At 46.0% G+C, this 26,743-nt stretch overlaps 1 protein-coding gene across 1 annotated transcript in view; it reads left to right on the plus strand.

Moving 5' to 3' along the window:
- The window catches only part of LOC8023365 (homeobox protein araucan), a 134,047-nt gene extending 123,175 nt beyond the window's left edge, over positions 1 to 10,872 (plus strand). The window contains exons 5-7 of the mRNA XM_002400517.5: positions 4,019 to 4,175; positions 4,473 to 4,794; positions 6,357 to 10,872. Coding sequence (XP_002400561.2) covers positions 4,019 to 4,175; positions 4,473 to 4,794; positions 6,357 to 7,159 — 1,282 coding nt within the window. The 3' untranslated portion in view covers positions 7,160 to 10,872. The remainder of the gene's footprint in view (positions 1 to 4,018; positions 4,176 to 4,472; positions 4,795 to 6,356) is intronic.
- The last annotated feature ends 15,871 nt before the right edge of the window (positions 10,873 to 26,743 follow it).

The raw sequence follows: 26,743 nt of genomic DNA on the forward strand, positions 1-26,743 counted from the left end.
ATTTGCTAAACATACAAACAAACATCGCTGAAATATTAACCCCAATATTAAGCATAAAATAATTTTTTCCGCAAAGTTATGAAGTTTACAATTTTGGTCCTCACAATGATTTCCACGGTAATTTACAAAATGTTTTTTGTTTGTTTTCTTTTTAACTTTTTTTTTTTTACACAAACTGTGAAATCTACAAAAATTTGGTCTGCGCAAATTAATTATACCACCAGGCGGACATTATGTCCAAAAGAGAATGCGACTAATAAATGACTAACTAACAAAATTCCTTAATTACTTGTTTAAATAGCTGTATTAGGGCACATGTATATATTGAAGAAATGGAGGAAATGAATGGTGAAGGCCAGCCAAGTTTTTAAAAATCCTAGATCGAGCACGCAGTTCGAGTTTTATAGAATGTCACAGCCACAGACATTGTTACCTGCTACTTCCCTTCTGGAGTTTCGGCTGGTTACTTCACTCAGGTACCGCGAAGAATCGCAATCGCGCGTGAGGGAAAGTTGAGAACTTGAGTCAAATCAGGAGTTTGGAGCACCAGGTAGCGCGTGATGCCGGCTTTTACCCGCATTCTGTGTATGGATGGACATTAGGCAAGTATGTCAAATTTGTATGAACGAAATGAAAATCCTCACAATGTCAAATAAACGATTGTTTACACCTGTAACGTCAAACATAAAAAGAAGAAAAAAATAACGATACGATACAAAATTTAGTTTTCAGAAGCATTATGGTTGACTACTCCGAGGCTTGGACCTTTAGCGGCGAGATGTTTTGGTGACACCCTCGTGTGGTTCCCTCTCGTAACATCATTACCTTGACAAGAACAAGTTAGATGGTATTTGTAATGAGCACCGTGGAAGCTTGAAATCATAGCGCTTTGAAACTGACACTGCCAACACCGTCAAAATTGAAGTTCTTACATTCCTCTTATTTCCATCGATGAAAAATCCTTTGCAGATGTCATAGCTAACACTCGGCAAACCGTAGAAGGCCGATCAAAAGCGTCGCTATAGCGACGCTTTTGATCGCGCCAGGTCGCTAATATATATTAACACCACAATAACACCACAATATGCATTCTATCAGACAGCCATATTCAGCTAGTTGCAAAAAAATAGGGCTGGCGTCATTACCCGATTAATCGCCCCCTTTAGTCGCTTAATTAATCGATTAATCTGTTTCCTTTATTTTCATGCATATTTACTTTTAACAGTCAACATTTCATTTTTTCTTTTGAATTTATGTCAAATATTTTATAAACGACGCAATCTACAACTTGGTTTATGAATCAATCTCGACATGTAGTTAAAAACAATTTCAGACATTGACACTCACTGGCGTAGCCAGTGGGAAGGCTTATAGTTCAAATTTCGTACTGGGAATCTCAATACTAAAATCAAACGCGCGATGTCCACCAGAAGGACAACACTCATTTCAAGCCAAAGGTCACGTGTTACTGACGAAATTTGTGTCACTTTTGCGTCACAGCGCGTCGAAGCATTCACTTTCGTTGAGTAGTTATGTTCAGGTTGTTTCCTGACTCGCACCCATGATTAAAACGTTTTTCAGCGATATCGCGCGGCAATGCACCTTGTCGCGGCCATTAAGGTGGCTAATCGCTTTAGTTTGCCAGCCACGGAACACAGACTGCAATCAGCTCCAAGGCGCTGTGATGCAAAATAATGACGGCAAATTTTGTCATTAACACGGGACCCTCCGGTATCAAACGAGTATTGCGCTTCCGGCGGGCATCGAGGGTTTGGATTCGGTATCGACAGATTTTCAGAACAAAATCCGACAATGAATAACTCAAACTGCGTACTGGATTTAGGATTTTTAAAAACTGGGCTGTTCTTCAACATTGATTGCCACCATTTCTTCAATATAAACGTGTACCCTAAAACATCTAAATATAACGAAATTAGTGAATTTTTTTTAGAATTAGTCATCTAGAGGCGTTTGCAAACATGGCGTCCCGACTGGTGGCCCTTACGTGCAAGTACGTAAAGTGTGCGCTGTGAGCGTAGCTTTGGCAAGCTTGAGGTTGCACATGCTTGCTCGCACGCGCAAGCACATTGCGAATGGCAGATGCCTTGTTTGGAATCGTCTATTAGTTGCGTTTTCTTTTGAACATAATGCCCACGTGGTCGTATAGCTCACTTGCGCAGACCGCGTTTGTGTAGCTTTTACGGCTTAAATAAAGAAAAAAAGAAATGGCATTTTATAAAAGAAAAACAACACCCTGTATACTAGCAACAATAAAAAAGTGACGCGAGCGGCAGGCAGGGCCTCACTATTTGGACTGTAGAATTTGTTCCCAACGGATTACAAGCAGTTGCATTATCTCTAATAAATGCCTTGGAAGCTCGCTTCAGCACCTGCGCATCATCACCAATCGAATGCTCGGCACAGTCCATTTTTTCAGACTGCCTGCTCGGCCTGCAAGCCTGCCTGCCACTGACGTCACGGCACTTAAAAGCGCGGGTGAATGATGGTTTTGGCATGTGTTTCATGTGCCGATCGGACAATACCTAAATTTTGCAATACCAAATAGCATACCGGAAAGGGTAAAGGCCGGAGATTAAGAAAATACAGTTAGCTGGGGTGGCTAAAGAAATGGCCGGGGTACCCTTTAGAGGGAGACTAAACAAGGCGGCAGAAGCGTTGAACGTGACGCTACGAACTCCAAAATCACGATCATACATCGATATCTCAAACGGATGGCCGTATTTTTCGGAAAAGGAGGGCGCGATGAAGCGAGGACTCTGACGTCACGATCCTCCTAGAAGATTTGAGAATTAGGGGAAGCGGCATCACTTCTCTCCTCCTCACTTCTCGTCACCAGCTTGACGGGACGAAGCGAGGAGGAGAGGGAATGAAAATCGTGACGTCACGTGTCTCGTCGGCCTCGTCGGCCGTGTTCAATCGCGCATTTCTTTTCCAAAAACACGGCCATCCGTAAGAGATATCGCTGCACGAGTGGTATTTCGGGGTCCTGCAGAGTCCCGCCTATCGCTCTAGCCCTGTTTTGTGAGCTCGAAATTTCGGTTCAGTATCCCTTTGACACAACCTAGTTTTCAAAACATGGCGCAACGAAAAAAAAAAAAAAGAAAAGAAGTTTGAATAGGTATTGCCAATACCTTACGCCACCGTCTGTCTATCCACACAGGTGATCCTGAATATCACGTGCCTCGAAAAAATATTTCTACGTAAAAGTCAAAATAACTGACTGATATAAGGACGGAGTTTATTTTTTTATAATATAAATAGTGGGAAGAACATAAAACTCAGCGACGGACAAGACGATTTCCCAACCGGCAGCAGTCGCTTAAATCTGCAGACGTCTGCTGCCAGTTGGGAAATCGTCTTGTCCGTCACTGTATTTTATGTTCTTCCCATTATTTATATTACCCTTACCAGCACGCTCTCTATTTCAAATTAATATATATATATATTTTTTTTTTTAGCTGGAACTATGTTCGGGGCGCTTGTAGTTAATTTATCCTGGCTTGGAATGCTTTCTTCTGGATCCGTTCCAGAAGAGCTCTCAATCGTGTTCACTCGTTTGCGAGCCTTTTGTATTATCGTTCTGATTAAGTGGAAGGACGAGGACTCAGCATTTCATACAGCGAGTTGCCTCCTAATCTCAAGACATTACACCCCAGGTACCAAAGACGACTAATTTGTTGGCCTGTTGCTTTATCGTCGTCTCGGGGAAAAACTGGGAGGTACTACTATTTTAAGAAAGGCTGTAATAATTCACCTTAAATTACAATACTGCTGTCTGTCGTACTGTTTCCTGTATTGTGTGCGGTCATGCTGAGTGCTACACAATAAAGTAGACAGAGACGGAATTAAAAAAAAATAAAAAAAGTAGAGGGCTGGATAATGAAGGAATTAAACCTAAACAATGCCCTAGTAATTTGTTCGCACGGGTGTGTGAGTCGTTTTCCGCGACACCCCTTGACGTCCGTCCTCGACAAATGATGTTTTCTTTCATGGACAGGTACGGCATGGACCTAAACGGCGCCCGACGCAAGAACGCCACCAGAGAGACCACGAGTACGCTCAAAGCCTGGCTCAACGAGCACCGAAAAAATCCCTACCCCACCAAGGGCGAGAAAATTATGCTCGCAATCATCACCAAGATGACGCTAACCCAGGTAAAAACCTAGAGACGCTCGCATTCCGCGAAACTAATTGAGTGTCGCGCAGAGCAAACAATTCTTTACATTATAGGATAATAATCTCTGCGGGCCTGATTACATACATCGGCGCTCGAAGGGCGTGATAAGGAAGAAAGAACCTAGGGGTTCTTCGTTGGCAAATTGTTCCTCTTTAGCCCGTAATCGAGGGGATGAACCTATTAAACAGGCGCGAAAGGCTGAGGGCGAAAGGGTAGCCGATTGTGGCAATTGTCGAGTGACCCTGTTGTGCGTCGCACCGCTTGTCCTTGGCAGGTGTCCACCTGGTTCGCGAATGCACGGCGCCGGCTAAAGAAGGAGAACAAGATGACCTGGTCGCCTAGGAACCGATGCGACGACGACGACGACGCGGACGGAGACGACGCGCCGCCCGCGCGACACGACTCCAAGGACGGCCAGGCGTCAGCGGCCGCCTCCAGGCAGGAGAACAACAACAATTCTTCGTCGACGTCATCGTCAGAGGCCGCCGCCAGAGCCGCCGAAGAGTTGGCCCGGAGGAACCACCAGCTCATGGCGGCCGCGGCGGGGGCTGCGGGACTCCAGGAGGCCCGCAAAAGGCCACGAGACGAGTCAGATGGTAGGCCTTACGGGCATCTCTTCGTGGGCTGCGATGGGGGCAGAAGTGGACTAGTTACCAGGGACCACGGCTGTGAAAGGGGTGTTAGATAGAGATGAATGGTCCTGATCGAAGTCTTCGGTTTCCGGGGGACAGCTCTGAAGCGGCATCGGTCGATGCATCTTTAACACTCGCGGTGGATATGACACTGAGCTGTGTGGGATAACCCACAGCCATTGCCGCAGGATGATGGCACCTATGATTCGGCGGAGTCGAATGCTGTGATAAACACACATGCCAAAAAGAAATATATATATGTATAAAATCTTAAAGCATGGGTGTAGCGTACCGCAGCAGAAGGAACTTAGACGAACTCATCTCTTCAACTCAAGCGTCGTGGAATTCTATGTCACGGTAGCAAGCGGCAGTCTCATCGTGCGCTTCGCGCTTACGCAGACACCGCAGATTCACAGAGCTTCCATCATCTGGCATCCGACGTCTGTATCGTTTCGCTGGCCCTCTGTGGCCGGCTGCGGAGTGTGCACCGGACGTTTCTCGTTAGGGCACGGCACTTTACGCCTCCGCGCTGGCTCGGCCGTCCGCGAAGCGTCACGAACCGCCAGGGGAGGGCTAGCGGTGGGCGTGGAGCGTCCTCCACGCGTGCCGGGCCACTTCTCCGCCCCGACGGCGCAAGCCGCGTCGGTGGTCGGTCGCCATTTTCCGGTGGAGCGCGCGCGTGCGAGCTTACCGCCGATCTGCTGTCGATGGGGAGCCCTGAAGGTCAGCCAGGCGAAGAACGACGACAACACCAGCCCCATGACACAAATAAGAAGGGCCGGAGCTGTAACAATCGCCGCCGCCGCTTTTATTGAGAGCAGATGACGTAAAAGCAGTTCACATCTAAACTGAAGCTCTGTTAGGCCCACCGGTTTTAGCGCCTGGAAGATATACACACCGTTTTTACTCTTATTCGGAGGGTGGCGGCATCTGTCACGAGTGCCTCGCTTATAAGCTTTGCTTGAACTGGACTTTAGGAAAAACTGATAAGGACGCTGTAAGCAGTTGTTCGCCCTCTTTGAGCCTATGAATCAATGAAGATTAGATGGCGTGTATTATTTCCTTTCCATGTGTGTAACTTTAACAAAACCTGAGTTCCTTCTCTCTCTTTTTTTTTTCTTCTTATAACTTTCTGATAAAAAGGCGCATCCCACAAAGTCTGTAATCGTAGGACTTTGTGTGCATCGCAGAAGAAAAAAAAAAAGACCTGCAGAATTAACTTTTTAGTAATTATTTATAGATTTCAAATACAGCTCGTTAGATCCAAGCAGCATAGCGATGAGCGACCTTTCTTGAGGTGGGAAATATGCCCACGCCTTCTGGTTGCGTAATACATCATCAGATGCAACACGTTCATAAACTAACTCCGAGAAATTGGGCGAAGAGCTAAGAGGATACTTGCCCTGGAGTATTCCATTTCGTTGCGCGCTTTTGTGCGTGTATACCACGTGCTCGATAGAAGCTATGTGCCGCTTGAGGAACCATGACTCCAATGCTGATGAGCCTGGTATGACTCTTCTGCGCAGATCTCGTGGACGTTGACGATGACTCCCGGTCCTCCGACCTGACCGACCTGCGTCGACCCGGCGGAGCGTCGCAATCGTCTGAAGAGCCTCGGCACGGTCTGCACCACGGTGCCGGCGGCACCCTGTCCGACGCGTCCTTGTCGGACTCGGAGTCGTCGGCGCGCACGCCGGCCGCGTCGCCCAACGGCCACTCTGGCACCGACGTGTCGTCGGCATCGGCGCCCAAGCCCCGCATCTGGTCCATCGTGGACACGGCCACGTCGGGGAGTCCAAGCAGCGCCATGCTTCCACCGACGGCATCTTCGCCGGCCGCCGTGGCAGCCGCCGCGCGGATGGCGTCCCTGCAGAGGTCCGTTCGGCTGGACTACCTGTCGCCCTACCACAAGACGAGTTCCTGGTACGCGAGCACGCTGAGCAGTCTCGGCGCCGCCGGGGGCTCGTTTCCGCTTTCGACGGTGTACAGCGTGCCGACCATCATGTCGCCCGCTGCGGGGTTGGCTCCAGTGTCCGCGGGCTCCCCACTCACGGACTCCACGACGGCCGCGTCGTTGAGCAGGTTACGGACTGCCGCGGCGTTTTCAGCAGCCGCCGACATGGTCTTGCCCAAGCCCGGTGCAGCGCCCCACGGGGCTGGGCCCTCGTCAGTGTTCAACCTGTCGCGGCTAGCCGCCAGCGCGGCGGGACAGCCTCCCGCGCGGTCCTCTGCGGCCGCTATCGCCGCCGCCGTCGCGTCCACGAGCAGCAGTCCGTCGGTGAGCCAGTCGACGGCCAGCGCGGCGCCACACCAGAGTAGTCCGTCATGAGGCAGCGCCGCCGTCACTGGACTGATCCGCTCGCGGCCTTGCGCGCATCGCTGGCGCATGCCAGGGGCAGCGTGCGGGGCCGCCTAGGCCAAAAACTGGCGCTCCTCCCGACCGATGGGACAAGGGCAGTGTGCACAGGACCCCGTGTTTCCCTCCCGCGTAGTGCGTGTGTGCGAGTGTGTGTGCCGCTGTCCCAGCGCTGTAGCACCTGTAGACGGGGCGGTCTTTCGTTGCATTGCCGGAGGCACGCTAGAGGGCTTCCCTTCTCCTGCGGCGGCAGCACCCACAGGTTCCCCGACCACCGGGGATCAGCGAGTGTGCACTTGCATCTTGTGTCGATACCACCAGCTTGAGCCTCCTACTCCGTCATAACGTATTGCGTACGCTAGGAAATTGTGCACACTTGAATCATGGGGCAACCGAGAAACTACCGCCCGCCACCTCGACGCTGCCACGTCTTCTCGTGACTGCGAGATGGCGAGGCGTGTTGAAACTAAGTTATAACAACGTGGCGGACGGTGTCGTTTCTCGTTGGCTGTTGTGGGGTCGCGCCACGGGAGGAGGGGCTGCTGTTCAGGTGCAGCGCTTACAGCACATGTGGCAATGCGAGAGCAAAGGAAAACGTGCAAGCCTCTTCCATCCCCCCCCCCTTCCACTCCCCCCCACTTGTACATAGAAGTCGGAAATCTCTCGTGTTCTGTTCGCTACCGCCTCTGTACAATTGATGTCATCCCGCATCGTAAAAGTTGAAAAAAAGGTTCGAGAAACAAGTGTCACCCGCAGGCTGTCCGTATCTGCCGTTATTTTTAATAACGCTGCGATTTCAATTTCTGCTCTTCGACTTTTGGTTTAGTGAACCCAGGAAAAATGACACACTTAAAATGCTTCGCATCGAAAATAATTTCTGCATACACACTTTTGCACGTGAGTTCTTCTGCCACTAGCAAGTCAAAAGCGAAAGCCCATTGGTCGTCACATATCACGTGATTTACGACACCCTGTATACAAAATACTCTCTAGAAGCTTGTAACATCCGATATCTCAATTCAGCGACCATGTCGATCAAATGTCACTACCCCCAAATCCAACGAGGCCCCACTTAGGAACAAAATTTACAAGAAAGTAGTGTCCTATTGTTTAAAAGTTACTCGACGTTTTTCACCATATAAACTCTCTCGCGGGAACCGCTCATTAAACAGAGACTAATCAATTGGACACCTTTTTAAATGCATACCTTCTTCTCGGCAATCGTGCTAGTAGTCTGGGCTGGCCCAAAATTACCGAGCAAGCGGAAAAAGTAATACCAAAAAGGGCGGGCAGTGAAGCTGCATCGATTCCCAGCAGGGGAGGTATGGTAAACGCCCTATTGTCGTAGGACCGATTTTGAGCTAATCTGTGATCGCATGTTTCGCGTTGCCGTCAAGAGTTGAAGTCAGTTTACATATCACTCGAGCCGCGCTACTTCGAGTGGTGCTCCCGTAGACAATTTTGGCACAGATCTTTAAGTGTCTACCCCAGCAGCTCAAGAACTGTATAGCGAGAGAAGCGTACCACTTCGAACAATGACGTATTGCATTGCCTGCTTGCTTCCGAATAGTACTCGTGCCGTGTTCAAACGAAGCTTTTCGATAGTCTCGCTTACGAGCATAATATAACCCCAAAAGGGAAGTTCACGCAGACTTTTTGCTCCCTCTTTTGCCACTCGAGGCAGTTACAGGTTTTATCGAGGCGTTTGGTGGGAAAGTCATACGAAATTCGACGTTCTGTCGTCATGCGTTCCAAAACCTACGATTGTGCAGGACGAAAAAAGATAAAAAAAAGAGGAAAAGACCGACTAATATAACTTCGTATTTCGATCTGTTCTCTGACGTCCGAAAAGCGATTCGGAAGCCACAATCTTCCGAGACCAACGAACGATTGAAAATAGCTTCGAATGCCTGAGAGAGAGAGAGAGAGAGAGAGAGAAATCTCGTTCATCGGAGCTTTTCCAGTTTTATTCATGTATGCTCTTTGCTCTACTCTTTTAAATTATCGAAGTGCTTCGGCACAGACCGTAGGATTGTCGTTGAAAGGTAAAAGAGATGCTCTCCTTTTGCAACTCTCCAGGTGTGGTTTGCTGATCACTGCGGATATTTTCAACGCTGGATAAAAAACAATCATCATCATCATCATCTATGTGAGGATAGAGCAGTACCTCAATGGCTGCCGTAAATGCCTCTTCACTTCGATCAGAAAAGTCCTGTAACAACTGCTTCCGTAGAATATTGTTTGCGGTTGTGGCATTTAAACGGAAATAAGTAGCGTTATTTAACTGCAGTTTTTTTTTTTTTTTTTTTACGTGAATTACGCAGATTTGTATTTAAATATTTTATGTATCCTCCTGGTCACGTCCGTCAAGCCATCGGCGCTTTGAAAGTAATGGAGTGACGAGAAAGAAACCAAGGATTTACGGCTGCCATTTAGGAATTGCTGTGTCCTCGCATAGGTGAAAAATGTCCTTTGTATCTCCCGGAGAAAACATCCGTAGTGGTCAGCAAACCGTCGCAGGTGAGAGAGCGCGAAGGAGTGTACTAGAAACAAGCTCTCATGTAGGCTTTTGGTTTGGTTATGTTTTACATTTTCTACAAAATTATCATGATTAATATAAAAGCGGGCATATAATAATGACAAACTGTTCAAGCATGCCATACACTTTTACGAGTTTTTTTTAATTCTTTCAACGAAAGTTAAGCCTTTGTAATAAAAGCTGTTGTGTTACGTGAACTAAAAAACTCGGTATGGGAAGAAAATTCATGCGAAAACTTAACGTAAACAAATCTTGAATGACCTTTAGACTTTTGTTTTTTTTTTAGAAATGTTTTGCGTTTGTATACACGTAGGGTACAGCGTACTGCAAACAATGTTCAGGCGCACTTGCATTTACCTTTCGTTTTACACGCGCTGTTCGTTTCCTTTTTTGCTCGAGTGGATATTGTGAGTCGTTGGCCCTTGGTCCGAATCAGCCTTCTGAATTGTTTTCGGTTATTGGCAGATTTCAATGCTTCGTCTCATAAAAGTGAAAACATGCAGCGCTGCGTTCGATTTGATCCTACATCGCATCATCGGGTGTCCGAGTTCTCTCGTTGCTGAAGGGTGTGGCACACGGACGGCGTCACAAGAGGGGCGTGGCAACGGGGTGTCGCGTTTCTGATTGGCAGACATTGGGCAGACATTGTCGGTCACGGCACGCCAACTCTTCCTGTGCACCGTGCGTAAATCTGCCGAACGGTTCTTTGCGATGAATGCTTGTGTGACGCGTCGAAGAAACTATTGTGCGCGTTGGTCGGGAGAATGTCCGCGGAGTTCAAAATGCAGGGCTCTCGCGACAGTTCACACGGATTGACGAATAACCCGAGTCGTTAACTTATTCAAAGGCAATGGTGCAAACAGACTGTACATAGTGAAAACCGAGAAGGAACGGTAGGATCGATTACCGACGTAAAAGCTCGAAATGAAATGTCAAATGTTTGTGTTTCATTGGCGTTGTGTTCCTTTGTTTTTGTTTAGTTTATCATTTCGAAGCAGTTGATTTCACGTCTTGGAATCCTTTATTTTCCGTTTCCTCCGCTGCCGTCATGGTTGGTTCTACATGATGACGATGATGATGATGAGACTGCGTGTGTAATACAGTGAAATACAACGTGTTGGATTAAAATATAGTGATGAGAAACAAACAAACTGGCTACTCGTCTTTTTTGCCTTCAGTGGCAGGGTGAATTGGTGACGTTGTTGCTACGAGTATCTTGAAAGTGTTGTTGACTACATTCGGTAGACATGACCGAAACTTTTTTGCTGATCCGTTTGAAGCCTTGCCGCGGTTAGGTGTTGTACCAACCAAACCTAACCAAGATCAGGCTGGCAGAGGGCTTCGCGCATGTCCCAATGAAGATATGTAGTTTTTACGAAAGCGAATTTATTAATTTTCTACATAGTTCACACAGTACGACTGATAAGATCTAGTTTTAAATTGAATGCCTTTGGAATGGTAGTCAAATGTATTGACCCATGCGGAGGCAACCCGTAGGACTTGCCTGCCTTTTTTTTTTAGATCCTTTATTATAAACTTAGTCTTCCCTACTACAGGATAAAAGGTTCCAGGTATGATGAGGTTCAAGCATGCCCAGCATACGGGTATGGACCGCATTTTATTGCGTCTCTTGTAGCTTCCTTTTGGCAACAGTGACAGATCGTGGAGACGAACTCAACGATGTGAGGGTATAAAGAAAAAGAAAGAAGAAAAAACCGTGCTGACATGTATGGAAGATGCGCAGGTAGGTATGTATGTGATGGTTCACCTTCCCTGACTTTCCAGTTATACCACACTCAGTAGGTAGATACCAAGTTAGGATAAAGTGATTAACATCGGTACTGCAAGGCTCTGCAGTCTCTGGCACACTGTGATGCTCACAGACATTGAAGTCTGTCCGAATTTGAGACATAGGAAGAGGAGGACGAATACACTTTTAGAAAACTTTGGAAGGAGCTCGAACCGATCTCGAAGCTGATACGTTTCAGCCTAAAAATGCTTTGTTTGCCGTGACACTCAGAATGATGTTCACCATGAACAAAGTGCCATTACGCATACTACTTTTTTTTAGGTCTAAACATATCAGCTTCGTGATTGACCAAGCTCCTTCCAAAGTTTGCAGCGATAGGCTCTCCCAAGTTCCCTGCGGGAAAGGAGACGCTCCAGATTTTTTCGAGTGTACAAGGAAGTTTACGTGGGAAGTTTGTCCCCCGGTTGGCCATTCTGTGCACGGGGAAGGGGAGGGAAAAGAGAAGGTCTGGAGCCGAGCCTACAAAGTCCAAAGAGCATCCGCAGTGGTCACAAGGAGGAAGTTATTTTCTACAGGCAGAACTAAAGACTTGTTCTAAAGCAATTGGAAAACAAAACAAAACAATGCTGTGGCCTTGAAGTGTCTTTGGGATATATTTAAACTTCGAGGATCCAGGATTGACGTTTCATCCATTTCGGCGGCTAGCAGCACCTGGTATATACGCTCTGAAAATAAATAAATAAAACATGACTAGGGGTGGTGAACCACTGACCTTTTTTGAGTGACGAATGGAATGGGACAATTAGTTTCGTTTCCCCGGCCCACATCCAGTAAAAAATTGTAATAAATCATACGTTTTATATACCCACTCAGCTTGAATAAATATGTGATGTCTTGATTGCCATCATTTATTACTACAAATGGAAGCTGCCAAAGATTGTTGCAACCACGGTAGGCGCCTTTAATTTTTTTTTTGACCCCGTCTTTTAGGGTAACTTGTCCAACAGTTTCAGCTCTTTCCAACATTCTCCTGCAAAACAATGAAACTGAAATATAGCCACATCCGTCCTTACCGAATGTCAGGGATCAACAAATTCACGCTGTTTTTATTCCTCCGGGCTCTAGCGAAACTCTCGCGTTTTTTTTTTTTTTAATTTTTAGGGATTAAGATTTTTACTGTTGTTGGCTTTATTGTACCGCATACAACGACGTCTTGCTGATAACAAACTGTTCACCACCGTGTCCAATAACCTCCTTTGGTGAATATCAGGGTTTATGAAATGGATACGATAGTAGTGTCAGCCCAAAACATATTATACGTCTAAAAAAAAAGTTTTGGCACAGGATTTGTAAGTTTCCTCGTCACGATAAATGAGAATTATCGCATGTCCCTAGTTTAATTTATGCGGTTTCATTTTCCGATAAATACAAAGATTGGTAACTTGATTGACGATAATTGCACCCTCAATATCTGACATGAAATGATGTTGAGGTGTTTTAATGGGAGGAATGATTAATGCGTTAAGGTGTTACGAAACCATGATAAATGAAAATCACGGAATTGAATGTTGCGAAACAACGGCGAGGCACACTGCACTAGACTGTCCATAAATAGGGTACGAACAATTTATGCATGATAAATCGTTACTCCCCTCAAATATTCCTTACCTACATCTATACACCGTCTCACCGTACCCTAGACCACAGACCACCCTTACAAGCCATCGAAGCCAATCCAAATCCGCCTGAGTGTCACGATGCCTATGTAGGTGCGCGACGACGGATGGGGGGTGTGATCACGTGGTACTCTGACAGCGTTCGATTGGCTCGACTTGCTTGTAGCGTCCACTACGCTCCATCTCAAGGTAAAACCAAATATTATCTCCCTTTTTTTCCCTCGTAATTGACTTTTGACTTGTGTAGGTATACATTTTATATATGAACGATTGTTTCTAATGCATTAAAACGTCGCTTTAAATTGGTAAAAAAAAATAGTTTGTTTTATTTTAGAGTAATTAATCTTGCTGAGTAGTTTATATGAGACGTACACCGTTAAGATGAAGATTCATCGTAAATCGGCCGTCATCCGGGGGCTACGATCATTTTGGGCTTTACTAAGCTTTCATCGAATAGAATTTGGTGGTTGATGCGTAGCGTGCGTACAGGACTAAGAGCACACATAGGTTGTAGGAGGCAGCCGCGGGTGAATTACAGCGTAAACAGGTACGACATGGACTCGTTGTTTTCAGTTAGCTAGCTCTTGCCCGTGCCCTTCCGTGTTCCGGAAACCCAAGCTGCCCGTAATTGGCAACAAGTATCACTCGCAGCCACAAATAATTGACCCTACCAAAGGAAGTGTGTTGCGTCATGCGTTGTCTCCAGTGTTGGCGCGGTAAGGCGGTACGTACAAGTAACGCCGTTACAGGTAACGCGTTACATTTTTCAGCAACAGCGTACTGGTTACTTTTTCAAAAGAGTAACATGTAACGTACTTACGTCACTTATTTCAAGTAACGGGTAACGTAGTTACGTTACTCGTTACACCTTCCCAAAAGCTGTAAAAAAGAAAAAAAAAGTATACTTAAAGTTTTTTCATGTTTCTATACTTCGTTGCACCCGAGTCCAGACACCGCCGACGGTATACGAGCTGATGGGACAAATCAGACAGCGTCACATGGCACCACCTTGGTGCTCCTCCTGTTTCTGTGCGTGTTCTATCATCGCTGAACCAATCATAAACATAAAAGGCCCAGTGACTTGCGCTTTTGACGCTGATTGATTGCCCCCATTAGCTCGTAGCGTCGACGGCGTCTGGACTTACGCTGAAACGAAGTATATGCGACCAGTCATTAATTATTGGAATCATTCCACATACCTTCAATATTTTACCTGTCTTTTCTTCACTGCAAAAGTCCCACTTTAGAACAACCTCAACGCCCAGGCCCATTGTCGGAAAACGCTGTCGTCAAAACAAGCGCTGTAACCGTCAATTTATGAATAAAAAGTAACGCAAAAGTAACGTGCTTTACTTTTGTTATCGGTAAAGGTAACGGGAACGCGTTCCTTTTGTTATCGGAAAGGTAACGGAGGTCGGTAACACGTTCCTTTATTTTGCAAGTAACGAGTAACGTATTTCGTTACTTCTTTTCGGTAACGCCTACAACACTGGTTATCTCCTACAGGCTTTAGCCCTATTTCGACTCAAACGATGGATTATAAACCGGATAGCACGGCAAATATATATGAAGAGATCCGTCACAACGAGCAGGCGAGTTGGTTCATGACTTATAAAATTAAAAACAAAATATAGTACGATTGTAAGATTAACAGGAAACAAACGTTCAAGATCAAGTGAACACGTCAATGCCTTTGACAACGACCATCACGGGGAAATGGGTGGGGGGAGGGTCGTGGTAAAATAATGAACATTTTCCAGGTTGTCGATCAATTACTCATTGTTCCAACCGTAGATTTATGCCTCGCTAATTCCGACCAAGCGTATACAGTATATTTCCTGACTCCCATCCCTAGCAGGCAGAACAAACGCACACAGAGCGAAGCCTGGAGTCAGCCGTAGCGTGCCCGGCACACACACACACATGTTTCCTTCGGGCCTCCCATATTAGAACGGCAGTCCCATCGACTTCGGACGAGAAGGGCAGCATTAAAAGGCCACCCTTTGTAATCCCATCAGCGGCGCGCTGCGAAACAGGCACAAGGAAGCGGGCTCATTGCGTGAGCGTTCTCCGCGTATCCAAACGCAAACGGACGTCAAGACACGAAGTCAAGCAAAAAAAAAAAAAAGTTGCCGAAAAACAGGTTGGACCCCTCCCCCGCAGACCCTCGCTAGGTCCAGCTTGGGGAAGCCGTGCCACTCCAGAAAAGTCAATTTGCTCGAAATCCAATCGAGCTTCCCGTGTAACACCGTGTTAACTCAAGGGGCACGGCAAACTAGAGCGCACTTAGCAACTTGCTTGAAATAGGATTGCACCTGACGGATTAACGGGCAAACAGAAACGGGCGTGTGGACAAGAGCACGACGCGGGTAAAGTGCGCGAAAGCGATCGAGTCTGGGGGGGAAAAAAAAGGAGGGAGAGCTGGACTTAATCACGAGAGTACTCGGCCTGTGTTCGTGTTTTAGCAGCCACGTAATGCGACTGAAGATCAGTGAACCGTGTTTCACAGCTTATGACTGATTCAGAGGCTGGTAGTATGGGGATTATGGAGTCTCTCAGCATTTATGGACACGCAAATGACGCTCCAAGGCCGTGAAAGCCGAGTGAACATGAGCAAAGAGATCTATCTGTTCAGCGCAGTCGTTATAAGATATCGAGGCACGTCGGTTCAAGCAGTTCAAGCGTTGAGAGTACAAACGGCCGCGAGAATTACACTGAGCTTACGGGAACTGACATGTCGTTGAGAAGCTATAGATATGTATTACACGTCAGACTCGCGATTTTGGCTACTCGCAACAAAATTTCCCTCGGGCCTCGCCTCCATCGTGTACTATGGAAATCAGTTTTTGTTCAATTATGGATATAATTTCAACACAAAGCTTTAAATTGAAATAAAGTTGCCAACTCGTCTTTAAAAAAAAAAAAAAAAAAAACTAACATCGGTTGTCTTGAAGAAGGATCTCTTCTGCCAAAGTAAAACCAAGCAATTATGAGCAGTGTCTTATTTGACAAAAAAAAAAAAAAAAAAGAAAACGAAGTGACGTTTATTATCTAAGAAAAAAAAAGGTTTGTTTTAATGATTCGAAGACCAAACAACACAAATAGTTAGAAAGAAAACATTGAGTGAGGCTTAGACGTCAACGGACACACGATCACTTTGCTCAGGCTCAAACAAAGCTATAGTGATATTCGTGCCTGAGAGCGAAAGGAAAGGCAGCGGGCGTTTAATTCACGAGGGGTGGCCGGCACAGCATCGAGCCCAAGAGCGCTGGTACACGTACGCACTGGCTCGGGCCGACCAAGTGCGCTGCTAAGTAACGAGCAACGAGTGAGTAGCCCCACGTGGCGCTCTTTATTTGCCACTGGAAACCTCAGAAGGCCCTTCTGGTGCGCCGACGTCCGAACCACTAAGAATTCGGCGTAAGCCGAGAACGCTCGCGCGACGCCGGGCCCAGAGCCGTTTATATAAAGCGCGCCGAGAGATTGCAGTTCAGCCCGTGGCAGCTAAATAAGCCAATAAACCATCGCAGTTTATTTTGCGGGCAACACGGGAAAGACAAACTACGGCATAAAGCTCGCGAACTACCGAGGCATTCACTCACGCCCACAAATAAAAAAAAATAAAACAAAGTACGGGGGGGGGGGGGGGGGGGGGGGTAGATGAGCGGCATTTTGTTTACCTCAGAGCAAACGCCCTTTAGCGGGAGCTTGCGCCTTTCTTGCAGTCGAAGCGCTTCCATCTCGGCGGAAGCTGCAATAAACACGGCGGGCGGTGGTACAGCCCGCTGCATGTGTGTGCCCGGCAGAAGACTGTGCCAGCTTGAGGAGCAAAGTGTACTTGCCAGCGGAAATTTCGGAGTCGTGCACAAATCGGACATAAAGAGGGGGAGAAATAGAGAGAGAGAAAAAAATAGAGAAACAAAAGAGCCCGAAGTCCCCGTAAGTCTATTCGAGGAGGGCTCCACTAACTAATGTTGACTCCAAGTAAAATTTGGGAGGGAAATATTTCTATTTGGTGAAAGGTTGACGAGAGAAAGCTGAATAACGAGTCTTCGGCCTGCAGCCTCAGCGTCTAGGTTTTCGTCGCCAGGTATAATAATCTCCTATAGAAAAGACGTCACGGCATACAGCGAGGAGTATAATCGTGCGGAACTATATAAACCAAACCATGCAAAACGCGAGAAAAAAAAATGAAGCTAGTTCGATTAGTAAAACGTAAAAAATCAGGAGTATAACGAAATGGTGGAAATATTGAAAACAAAAAAAGAGGTATTTGCAACAAGATAGCAACAGAACGGCATAATGCTCGTGGCAGCTTTCTCAGGACTCAACAGTCAGTCGTCATTCAGAGCGAAACAGAAAAAGTAGGCCGAGAATATGCCTGAACATGTGGGTTTTCTGTTTTTATTTTATAAAATGTGCACAAAATTGTTTAAGAATCCGTCGGTGGGTCAGACCGTACTAGCCTTCGTGGTAACCGTAGTCATTTATATATTTAAGCTTCCTGAAGAGTGGTTGTTTGGGCGAGTTGGTTTGACATCTTATACAATCTTGTGCGCAACAAAGACGAGGTCAAAAGCAGAGAAGAGGACACAACAAGGCGCAACTTTCAACTGAATTTTATTGAAAACGTGTTCCGGTATATATAGTCTCAACCATCGTTACAATGATAACAAAAAGACAAAAGTAAAGGAAAAACTCCATGACAGAGCATAACTGGGAAACAACACTATCTCGTTCTCAGGAAAAACAATTCCTTCTCCGATAATGCAATCGACGGCATAGCAACACACGTGTCTCCTAAATAATGTGCTCGGCTTCTATGATTTCGCGTGTTACCGCTGACTTGCATTTCCCAATTTTTACGCATTCATCCAACAGTGGGGTACAACCGCATGTCCTGCAATGCAAGTCAAGAAAGCCACCGTTCTTTTTTTGCACGTTGTTATTGTGCTCGCGAAGCCGATCGTTTAGGCAGCGCCCCGTCTGCCCGACGTAGTGCCTGCCACAGGACAACGGAATGCGATAAACCAGCTTCCTCGCAGCCTTCCATTAAATTAAACAAAATATGTTTACCTTCTGGTTTTCCGATGAAATTAGCCACGACAGCACGTAAATGTATGGCGTTGCTTACATTTCAAATTCTAGGTGGCCTTCCAGACAAAATTAAAAAAAGGTGGTATACGTAAAATGAAAAAAAGAGGCGAAATAGATTTATTTTTAAAACACTCAAAACTAGATGTAAACAAAATAGGTCACGCTATGTTTTGATCAATTGTGTTAGACAGGTATACCTTTGCACTTTTACTACTCAATGGTCGGTAATACAGATGCAGTTTTACTTCTAAGGGCACTGCGCAGATACCTTGACTGCCTTCTCAAAAACAATAAAATTGGCCATTCGCGGTGAAAATTTCCAAAAGAGCCGATGGCGCTGCCAGGCTTCGTTCCCAAGTGCTGAATTTCCGAGTAGACAACCTCAGCACCCGGAAAGCAGGAAGAAAAGATTTCCAAGGTGATCAACACATAAATATCTCGGGTTTAAGCCGACAACGCGTTCGATAAGGAAAAAAGAAAAGAAAAGAAAAACAACAAATCTGTCTCACGTCCATTGCGCCCATGGTCAGTCCAAGAGCGCAGTCCAAATCCACCGTCTAGACACCGTCGTGCATATGGGATGATTGTTTCTGCTCTGAGCGGACTGGTCGAGACCATTCCTATTGCGGCTATCGGCGGCACATAATGGTCTCATTCTGTGACTGCCGGTGTCCTCTGCTCGTGCATAATAAGAGCGCTGCCAAAGCCGGGACTCCAACGGACCAAGTGCAGCCGGAGGACGAGCGGCGGGGCAAGTGAGAGGAAAAATAAAAACGACAGTTCTGCGAGAGGCGACCAGGCAGAGCGGCGAGACCGGCGAGACCGGCTTCATTAACATTGAAAAGCTATTGAGCATTGTACGACATCATTAGACCTGGTAGGCAGCGCATGCCAACGAAGAGCATGGTGTTTGAATATTAACACCCCGTCGCGTTGCCTGGCCGCCGTGCTTGGCACGCATGCTTCCTGATGGACTGGCAACCCTTCCAACACCCCCCTTTCTCGCTCGATATTTCTCTTTCAATTGTGCGCGACGCGGCTTTGCAGGCATAGTGCGACGTCCGCGAATAATAGCGAAGAAGAGGTGCAGTGCAATGCTTGCGGAAGAAACCAAGCAGAGAAATTTGCCGTTGTTTGTTGTTCGGTGTTGGTTTCATTAAATGAAAAAAGAAATTCATCTACCGGTGAACGATTTGAGACAAATATGCTTTTAAGGTGTTTCTCGATCTTGCATATTTCGAGTCGTTCTTGGAACTCTTTGAGAAGGTGATGTAAATCAGGAGGGAAAGCTTTGGGTGTTCGGAGAAGAGGACATTTCTTCATCATATAATGCTTCAATGCAATGTCTTGCATACCATGACGAGAAACTGGTGAAGACACTCTACAAGGGGAGGGGGCAGCTGACTTTTCGCATCGCTGTGCATGGTACATGTCAGGCACGTAGCCAGGGGGGGTGGGGGGGACCATGCCCCCCTCTCCCCGAAATCTTGCATTTTGCTAGAGCCTCCTTTCCCCCTCCCCCTCATACAACATTACTTCATGGGCGCCCCCCCCCCCCCCCCCCCCCCCCCCGAAACAAAATCCTGGCTACGTGCCTGGTACATGTGTTCATATCTTTAGACCAGTTCGGCGTTGAGTCGTACCTCATGTGAGTGTTACAGTTCTTCTACCAATTGTATGACTCCAACTTATATATTTTGTTGATAAACCTTGATTAGCTCGCACTGCAGAAGTTATCAATAGTTAATATGCTATTAACTATCGATAACTCCTGCAATGCGAGCTGAAAGTATGACAACCGTGTCAGCTATTAGTAATAACTGACATACTTGGTATACTTAACACTCTTACTGAATAACCATACTTGCACGTGTCCACTAATTTTTGTTTCGGCTAATCAACATTCCAAGTAACAAAAATGAAGAAAACACTCAATCCAATTGTTCTCAACCTAGTCTACTTTCGGGTGCTCACTTTAAAAACTATCCGAGTTAGTTTTCAAACTTTCCTCTACAAAGTCGTCGACCATTTATCTCTATAGCAGTCTCCATAGGAAATAACTAAATGAAAGGGATTCTTTCAGCAGGGGAGCCGACCCCGACAAAGTTTTTTAATACGATATCACAGGACATGTTTGCATAACGTGAATGCAGACTTTTTGTGCATGCTCACTTCAGTTTCCCTGCTGAAGCGAGTTTTCTCGCGAGGTGTATTTCAGCACGAAACTGGACGGGCTGTGTGTGTTAAGGAACGTGGCGTACATTAGGGGACTGAATCGTCCACACCAAACGAAGAAACGTGGACCCATGTGAGAGGTAAGCTCCCGTAAATTTCGCAAGCAGTGGCTCCCGAACTCAATGTTTATTTATTCTACGCCACCATATAACCTACAAACAACATATGCCGGAGCAGATTAAAACAGGTGTGTACGTTTATTTCAAAAGCACCTCAGTATATAAAACCTTTTTACATTTTTCGTAGCGTTTTTGGGTATAAAACGGTGTTATGTATGTGGGATACACCGCCATTAGGATAACCATTCTTGCACACCTCAAAGGGTTAACTTGACTAGACATTATTTGCTGCTATACAGGCGCAGAAAATGGTTCGACAGAATTCGGCATACATGTGCGTTCTGCTTTCGACATCTCTAAAAGTTTCGAAGTCTCAGACAAGTGCGTTTAATAACAATAAAAAAACACGTTGTCAAGCCAAACAAATATAGCGAACAAAAAGAGAAGTGTTTATCTCTCGTGCTACTTATACCGCTTGAAATCCCTCCCCGCTTCCCCGTTTGCTGAAACCTGGTACGACGAAGGCTCATAAAAATTCTAATGCCACCCGCCAACCGATCCACTATCCCATCCCACTCAGTCTTTATATGCGGTGGCCATTACGAAACCCAATAACGACTTCCAGCATAAAAGCGCGGGAAGAAGAAGAAAAAGAAAGCGGCGAAAACAGTTCTTATGTTTTCATTCAACTGGTTTATCAACCGATAGCGCGTGGCTCGTGGATTGGATGACGCCAGGAGAATGACGCCTTTCTCTCGAAAGTGCGGGCTGTGTTTCTCCGAGAGCAATTATCAGCCAAAGAAGTCCATTGGCCAAAGAAAGTGTGAGTCGCATGCGGAATGCTCGCTCGCTGTCCCGACGGGCGGAGTCCCACGAAGGCACCACGGGCCAACCAGTTTTTATTTCTCAGGTTTGCACCGGGCAATCCGGTCCCGCCGCCTTCTCCACTTCGATACAAACCTTTTTTACACACGCACACACACATAAACACAAACACGATACGAGAAAAAAGCATAAAAAAAAAAAAAGAAGCTGACTCTCTTCCACATCGCACTTGAGAGCTTTAGAATTCAGTGCTCGGCTGCGAGAAGGGCTGATAAGTGGGCCACTTACGAAAGTTCGATGTTCTAGTACGCGAGTAAAGGGGCCGTTTACTTGCCAATACGAACGACGACGCTGCACGGACTCATGCATCAAGAATGTTTAGATGCGTATCTCCTCATCCAAAGTGAAATCCACCCAAAGAATTTACTCTATTGAAAAAGCAAACCAACAACGAGGCGAGCCGGGCTCATTTATATGACGCAAAACGAAAATAAAAATTAAGCAAAGGGGAAAAAACAACAACAAATAGATTAATGCACGTCGAGAAAATTACGTTTAGAGGTTTCTGCTGAATTGTTTTATATTAAAAAAATGCTAGTCAGATTTTTTTTTATTTTAGAGTTTATTTTATATAGCCTAAAATAAAAAAAAAGCGACGGAGACCTCGCTAGAAGTTTGCCTGACTCTCCTGCTGAATCATGGTGATGGAAAGCGATAACTCTCCGGTTAACAGCTCAGTTATAGTGTCAATCAGTCTTGTACTGCTTTGACAAAATTGATATTATTATAAAAAAAAAAAAACTTTTCAGGATGACACAGTTAGATATTAAAAAAATACGACCGATTGATACGAGGAAATTAATCTGTTTAATAACCCAGCACTGACCGCTGACAAGAATTTCGGTTTTCTTGATGAACGCTAAGATTAGTAATGCAATCATACGAACTAAATAGCGACTAGGATATGTAAAACTTTGTCAACTTAATGTTAACAGTTAATATTAACTATATCATGACCAGGCGGATATTTTTCGGTCACGCACCAGTCACCTACTGGTCTTTGGAGATTTGTTTTTGTGTTTTGTTGCCCTCGTTCCCCTTCTCCAGGGATTATCGTCGTCATTTAATGTTAGCAGCTTCGTTTTTTCACTTTTGGTTTTTGTTAGGGTGATAATTATATCTTACGAACACCGGACCGCCCGTAAAAAAATAGTTTGACAACCAATTCAGAATGGCAGATGTTTAGGCAGGCCAGCTTTATTTATGTCACGGTGTAGTGACACAGGACAAACCAGAATTTCACGGATACAAGTGTGTTGCGAGCAATTCCGGATCTCCTCATTCGAATAGTTGCGTTTCATCGGACGTCGACATCACATGTAAACGCCGTCTCTACCCCATCAACAAGTCAAATACCACTGATCTGTTAATTTTTTAGAGGACATAATTTTCGCTAGTTTCGCGAATCGTCTACAATCCGCGAAAAATAGCACCCGCAAGCAATTTCGATAAAATGTAAACACACTGGAATCTATATTGAGATCCCACCGTGTCGCGAAAATGAGAACCGGGAATTATTTAAAAACTTCAGCTTTGACCTAAATCGCGAAATATTGAGCCCGCGAAAAATAAGTCGTCTATAGTAACTGTGTCTCTAAATTTTAAATATCATGTTCCGTTACTACATGCCTGAGCTGGGAAATAAAACAACCGGTTTTAATTTTGTTTGGGCGCGACGATCTTCGTTCAAATAAAGAGTGGTACGTCTTCTATTTATGCAGAGATTACACTGCGACAAAACAAAACAATTTACGAGTATCAAAGGAGAAACACATCCGTCGACTTGGACGTGTTCAACACGTAGTCGGATCATGTAAATCCCGTTGTTCAAGGCGAGCCAAGTGGGCATGTGAACGACAAGGCCAATCCCAGATGCAAGTATATGGAATACATACTTCCTCGTGGATATCGGAGGCCTTTCCCGCTTGCTGGCGTGAAGTTCATCACACACGTTGTCCGTGCACACGATTCGAAGACGACTAACATAGGACGAAACCGGTGGATCGTGGTGATCCGAATGTATTGTTTTGTATCTCTGTGAGCACACTCGCGGCCACGAAGCGGAGAAGGTGCTTTCAGAAGACCCTGTTTCCTGTTTCCATGGTGCCAAAGACACGTCTGTGAGCCTGAGGTATTCTGGGGCAAGTTGTGCTAGCAGCCTCCCCTAAATGCGTGCTTTACAAATCTGTAAAAGAAAAACCAAGAAAAAAAAAAAAAACGTGAAAGCTACATTAATACGGTAGGTGCAAGCGTGTTGTACGGCCAAGGGGACATTACATAGGGAGCTAATTGTAAAGATAAATAAAGTAATTACCAACATTTGTGAATGACCTCTTTCATAACTGAAAATAAACATGTGATCATCAGTAGAAACTTGATGAGCGTCATCGAAAACCACAAAATCTGTAAATATGAGAAAGATTTTAGGCGCGCGATAAGCGCGGGGGAGGGGGGGGGGGGGGGGGGGGGGGAAGGGGTGCGCTACCACTCATGCAACGGGCCCAAGGCAATGGTTGCGAAAATGCGCCCGTCCGGTTTTTCCGTCTGTCATCATTCCCGTTTTCGCACCGCTAGCCTCTTCTTCAAATCAGCTTATTTAGTGGTTTTCTATGGGGCTTCAAAAGTTTCTCATTAAATCCGGATGCTTATTTTCACTAGTTAAAAAGGCTAATCCGACTTATCGGGACGATTAGTCAGTCCCCTATATTATGTCCCCCTGGCCGTATAACTCGCCCGCACAGACCGCATCAGTTTCACTGCTTTTTTAAAACAAATATGTAAAGCCTTTAAAAACACCCTCTATAACTCTACTTTTATATATATATAAATCGGTGTTTCAGCGAAGATAAAAAAAAAAAGGTTGTCGAGAGAAAAAATTATATCCAGAAAGAAACTGCCGGCCACGTCGGACGTTAGGGATTGCAAATAAATAGTTCATGAGCTATATATTATTAACTAAAATAATTAACTAACTTTTTAATTTATGTAAATAAATATATGTTTCTCATTTAGAAATTACTGAGCAGCATCGAAAACCATTTGAGTCGCTCATCTTATAAAGCTATAAGGCACACAAAATTATCTTACGACGCTCCCCTCCCCCCCTTCCCCCAGGAAAAAACAAAAGCGTTCAATTTGGCCGTGTTATTTCGGCTTTTGCGGTTTCCTATCCCAGAGCATCTTTGCGCAAGCGGCCCTGCCTTCACGTGGCCAGGGTGCGCAGCTGAAGCCCCGCCTCCTTCACCGCTATAGGCAACCTGCAATGCTGTTTGGTTTGGCGCCATCTAGCGACTGAAACAAGAAATATTGGGTACCCCTGGAAGTGGCGGCTGCTTTGTTCAAACGTGAGCTTTTACTCTGGTGGCGCCGGTTAGCCTAGTGTCTGAAGCAAGAAATACTGGGTATCCCAGGAAGCCGTGATCGCGTAACGTGCCAGTACAGCGGAAGCTACGGCCCTCGCGGGCCAATCGGAACGTAACTGCCTATCACCGGAGCGCGCCTCAACTCCGAAGAAGTATAAGGCTTTTCGCTGCGTCATGCTCCAATATGTGTGCGTTGCGCTCGTATACGTCGCACATTTTGAAGCCTTCGGCACGCAATGTGGGGCTTATCGTTCACCCTTTGCCAAGTTACAACGAGACAGGGTATAACCGTGCGCTCTCACTCTGCTGGCGCCGCCTGGCCATTACCGGTTGGCTATTTCAAAGATGCACTCCAAAAGAAAACTGAAACCTAAAAAAACGCGTCCAAATGGTGCGTCTTTCCGGAACGTCGTAAAATGCCTTACCTGCCTTTTAACTTTCTCAAATGAACTGATTTCGTGGTTCTCGATGATGCTCAGCAAGCTTCTAACCAGAACTATATGTTCATTTCAACTTATACAAAACGTTAAGTAGTAGATTTTAGTGCATCACGTAGATAATTAGCATGTCTTTTTGCAATCCAGGATGTCCGCCTTTGCGCGGCAAATTCTTTCCTTTAGGAGTTTTTTTTTTTTCTCAGTTACTCTATTTTTAGGCATTTTTGAAGTCTTCGTTGAAAAACCCGGTGTTTCTATCAGAGTATTAGTCAAAAAATTCCAATATTCCGGTGGGACGATGACTCCAAGGTATGTGCCAATTTTGATTTTGGCTGACGCTATAGATTAGGTGGCATCATCTCTTTTTAGATCTCCTTAAAAAAAAGGTATTGCTAATAATTGAACAGACTGAACATAAAAGGCCCTGACAACTAACTACAAGAGCAAAAAAAAAATATTGATCACGTTTTAAAAGCCGAGAAATGACCGAGACTTTATATAATGCCGTTTGATTACACGAAGTAGCCTAAAAAAAAAAAGGAAAACGGCCAGGTACCGCAACAAAGGAGGAACTCAGCCCCGCGATACTTCGCCTTCTCCTCTAGGTTCTCCGATAACAAAGAAGGAGCACCAACCCTTTCCTCGAACAGTTTAAATGTGTCTTTACGAGAACGTTTAAGGCAAAACATTCTGGTACAAGCGGAAACACGTTGAGATAACAGCTTCGTCTACGTGGACATTTAAGTCTGCTCGCCAGGAAAACAAAAAAAAAGGAAATCGAGACGTGCTGTGGCTGCCGCGCCGGCCCGGACTACGCGTCTTACGCAACGAAACGAGGCTGCGCCTCGAATCAAGGCTCATTTTCCCGTCTGGAGCTGCCAGTGGCAAAGCGCCCCCGAAGCGCCATGCCCAAGCGCGCCGCAAAACTTTCGGCAGTGCGCGAGGCTCGCAAGACAGATCAGCTTTTAATAAGTTGTACGCGTACACACGAGTGGCATCCATAGACAAACATACCTGCAGCCAGTACCACTCCGGCGAGCGCCGGCGTCCCCTATACTTAATCGCATGATGGATGGCGCCAGTGCCGGGTACCATGCGCTCGCTCGCGTATACCAATTCCCCGCCGCTACGGGTCCCTCGGAAATAGCATTCTCCAAATTACGCCGACCAATGTCCCGCGCCAACACACACGCGGGACCTTGCGGCGTGTATATACACACACGCACCGACACGCACGCCTTCTATCCCGTCCGCGTGTGCAGTCATTTAAATGGGCGCAATTATTGCCTCATCGCAGGCCTTCACACCAGCCAAGCGCCCGCTGCTGCGGAGGGCAGAGTCTGGCTCGCGGTCATTCCTTGATGCCATTACACGCTACTTTCGCGTGGCGGCTCTTCCTCCTCTGGCGTTCCGAGCGGCTGTTTACCTTCTTGTTTCGCGCAATCGTTAGCCGGCCACCATCGCGACCCGCCTCTTGTTGTAAGTACGATTCCTAATCATAATTGCTTCCTGTGCGG

The sequence above is a fragment of the Ixodes scapularis genome, unplaced genomic scaffold (genome assembly GCF_016920785.2).
Source record: "Ixodes scapularis isolate PalLabHiFi unplaced genomic scaffold, ASM1692078v2 PGA_scaffold9__187_contigs__length_104089568, whole genome shotgun sequence".
NCBI lineage: Eukaryota > Metazoa > Arthropoda > Arachnida > Ixodida > Ixodidae > Ixodes > Ixodes scapularis.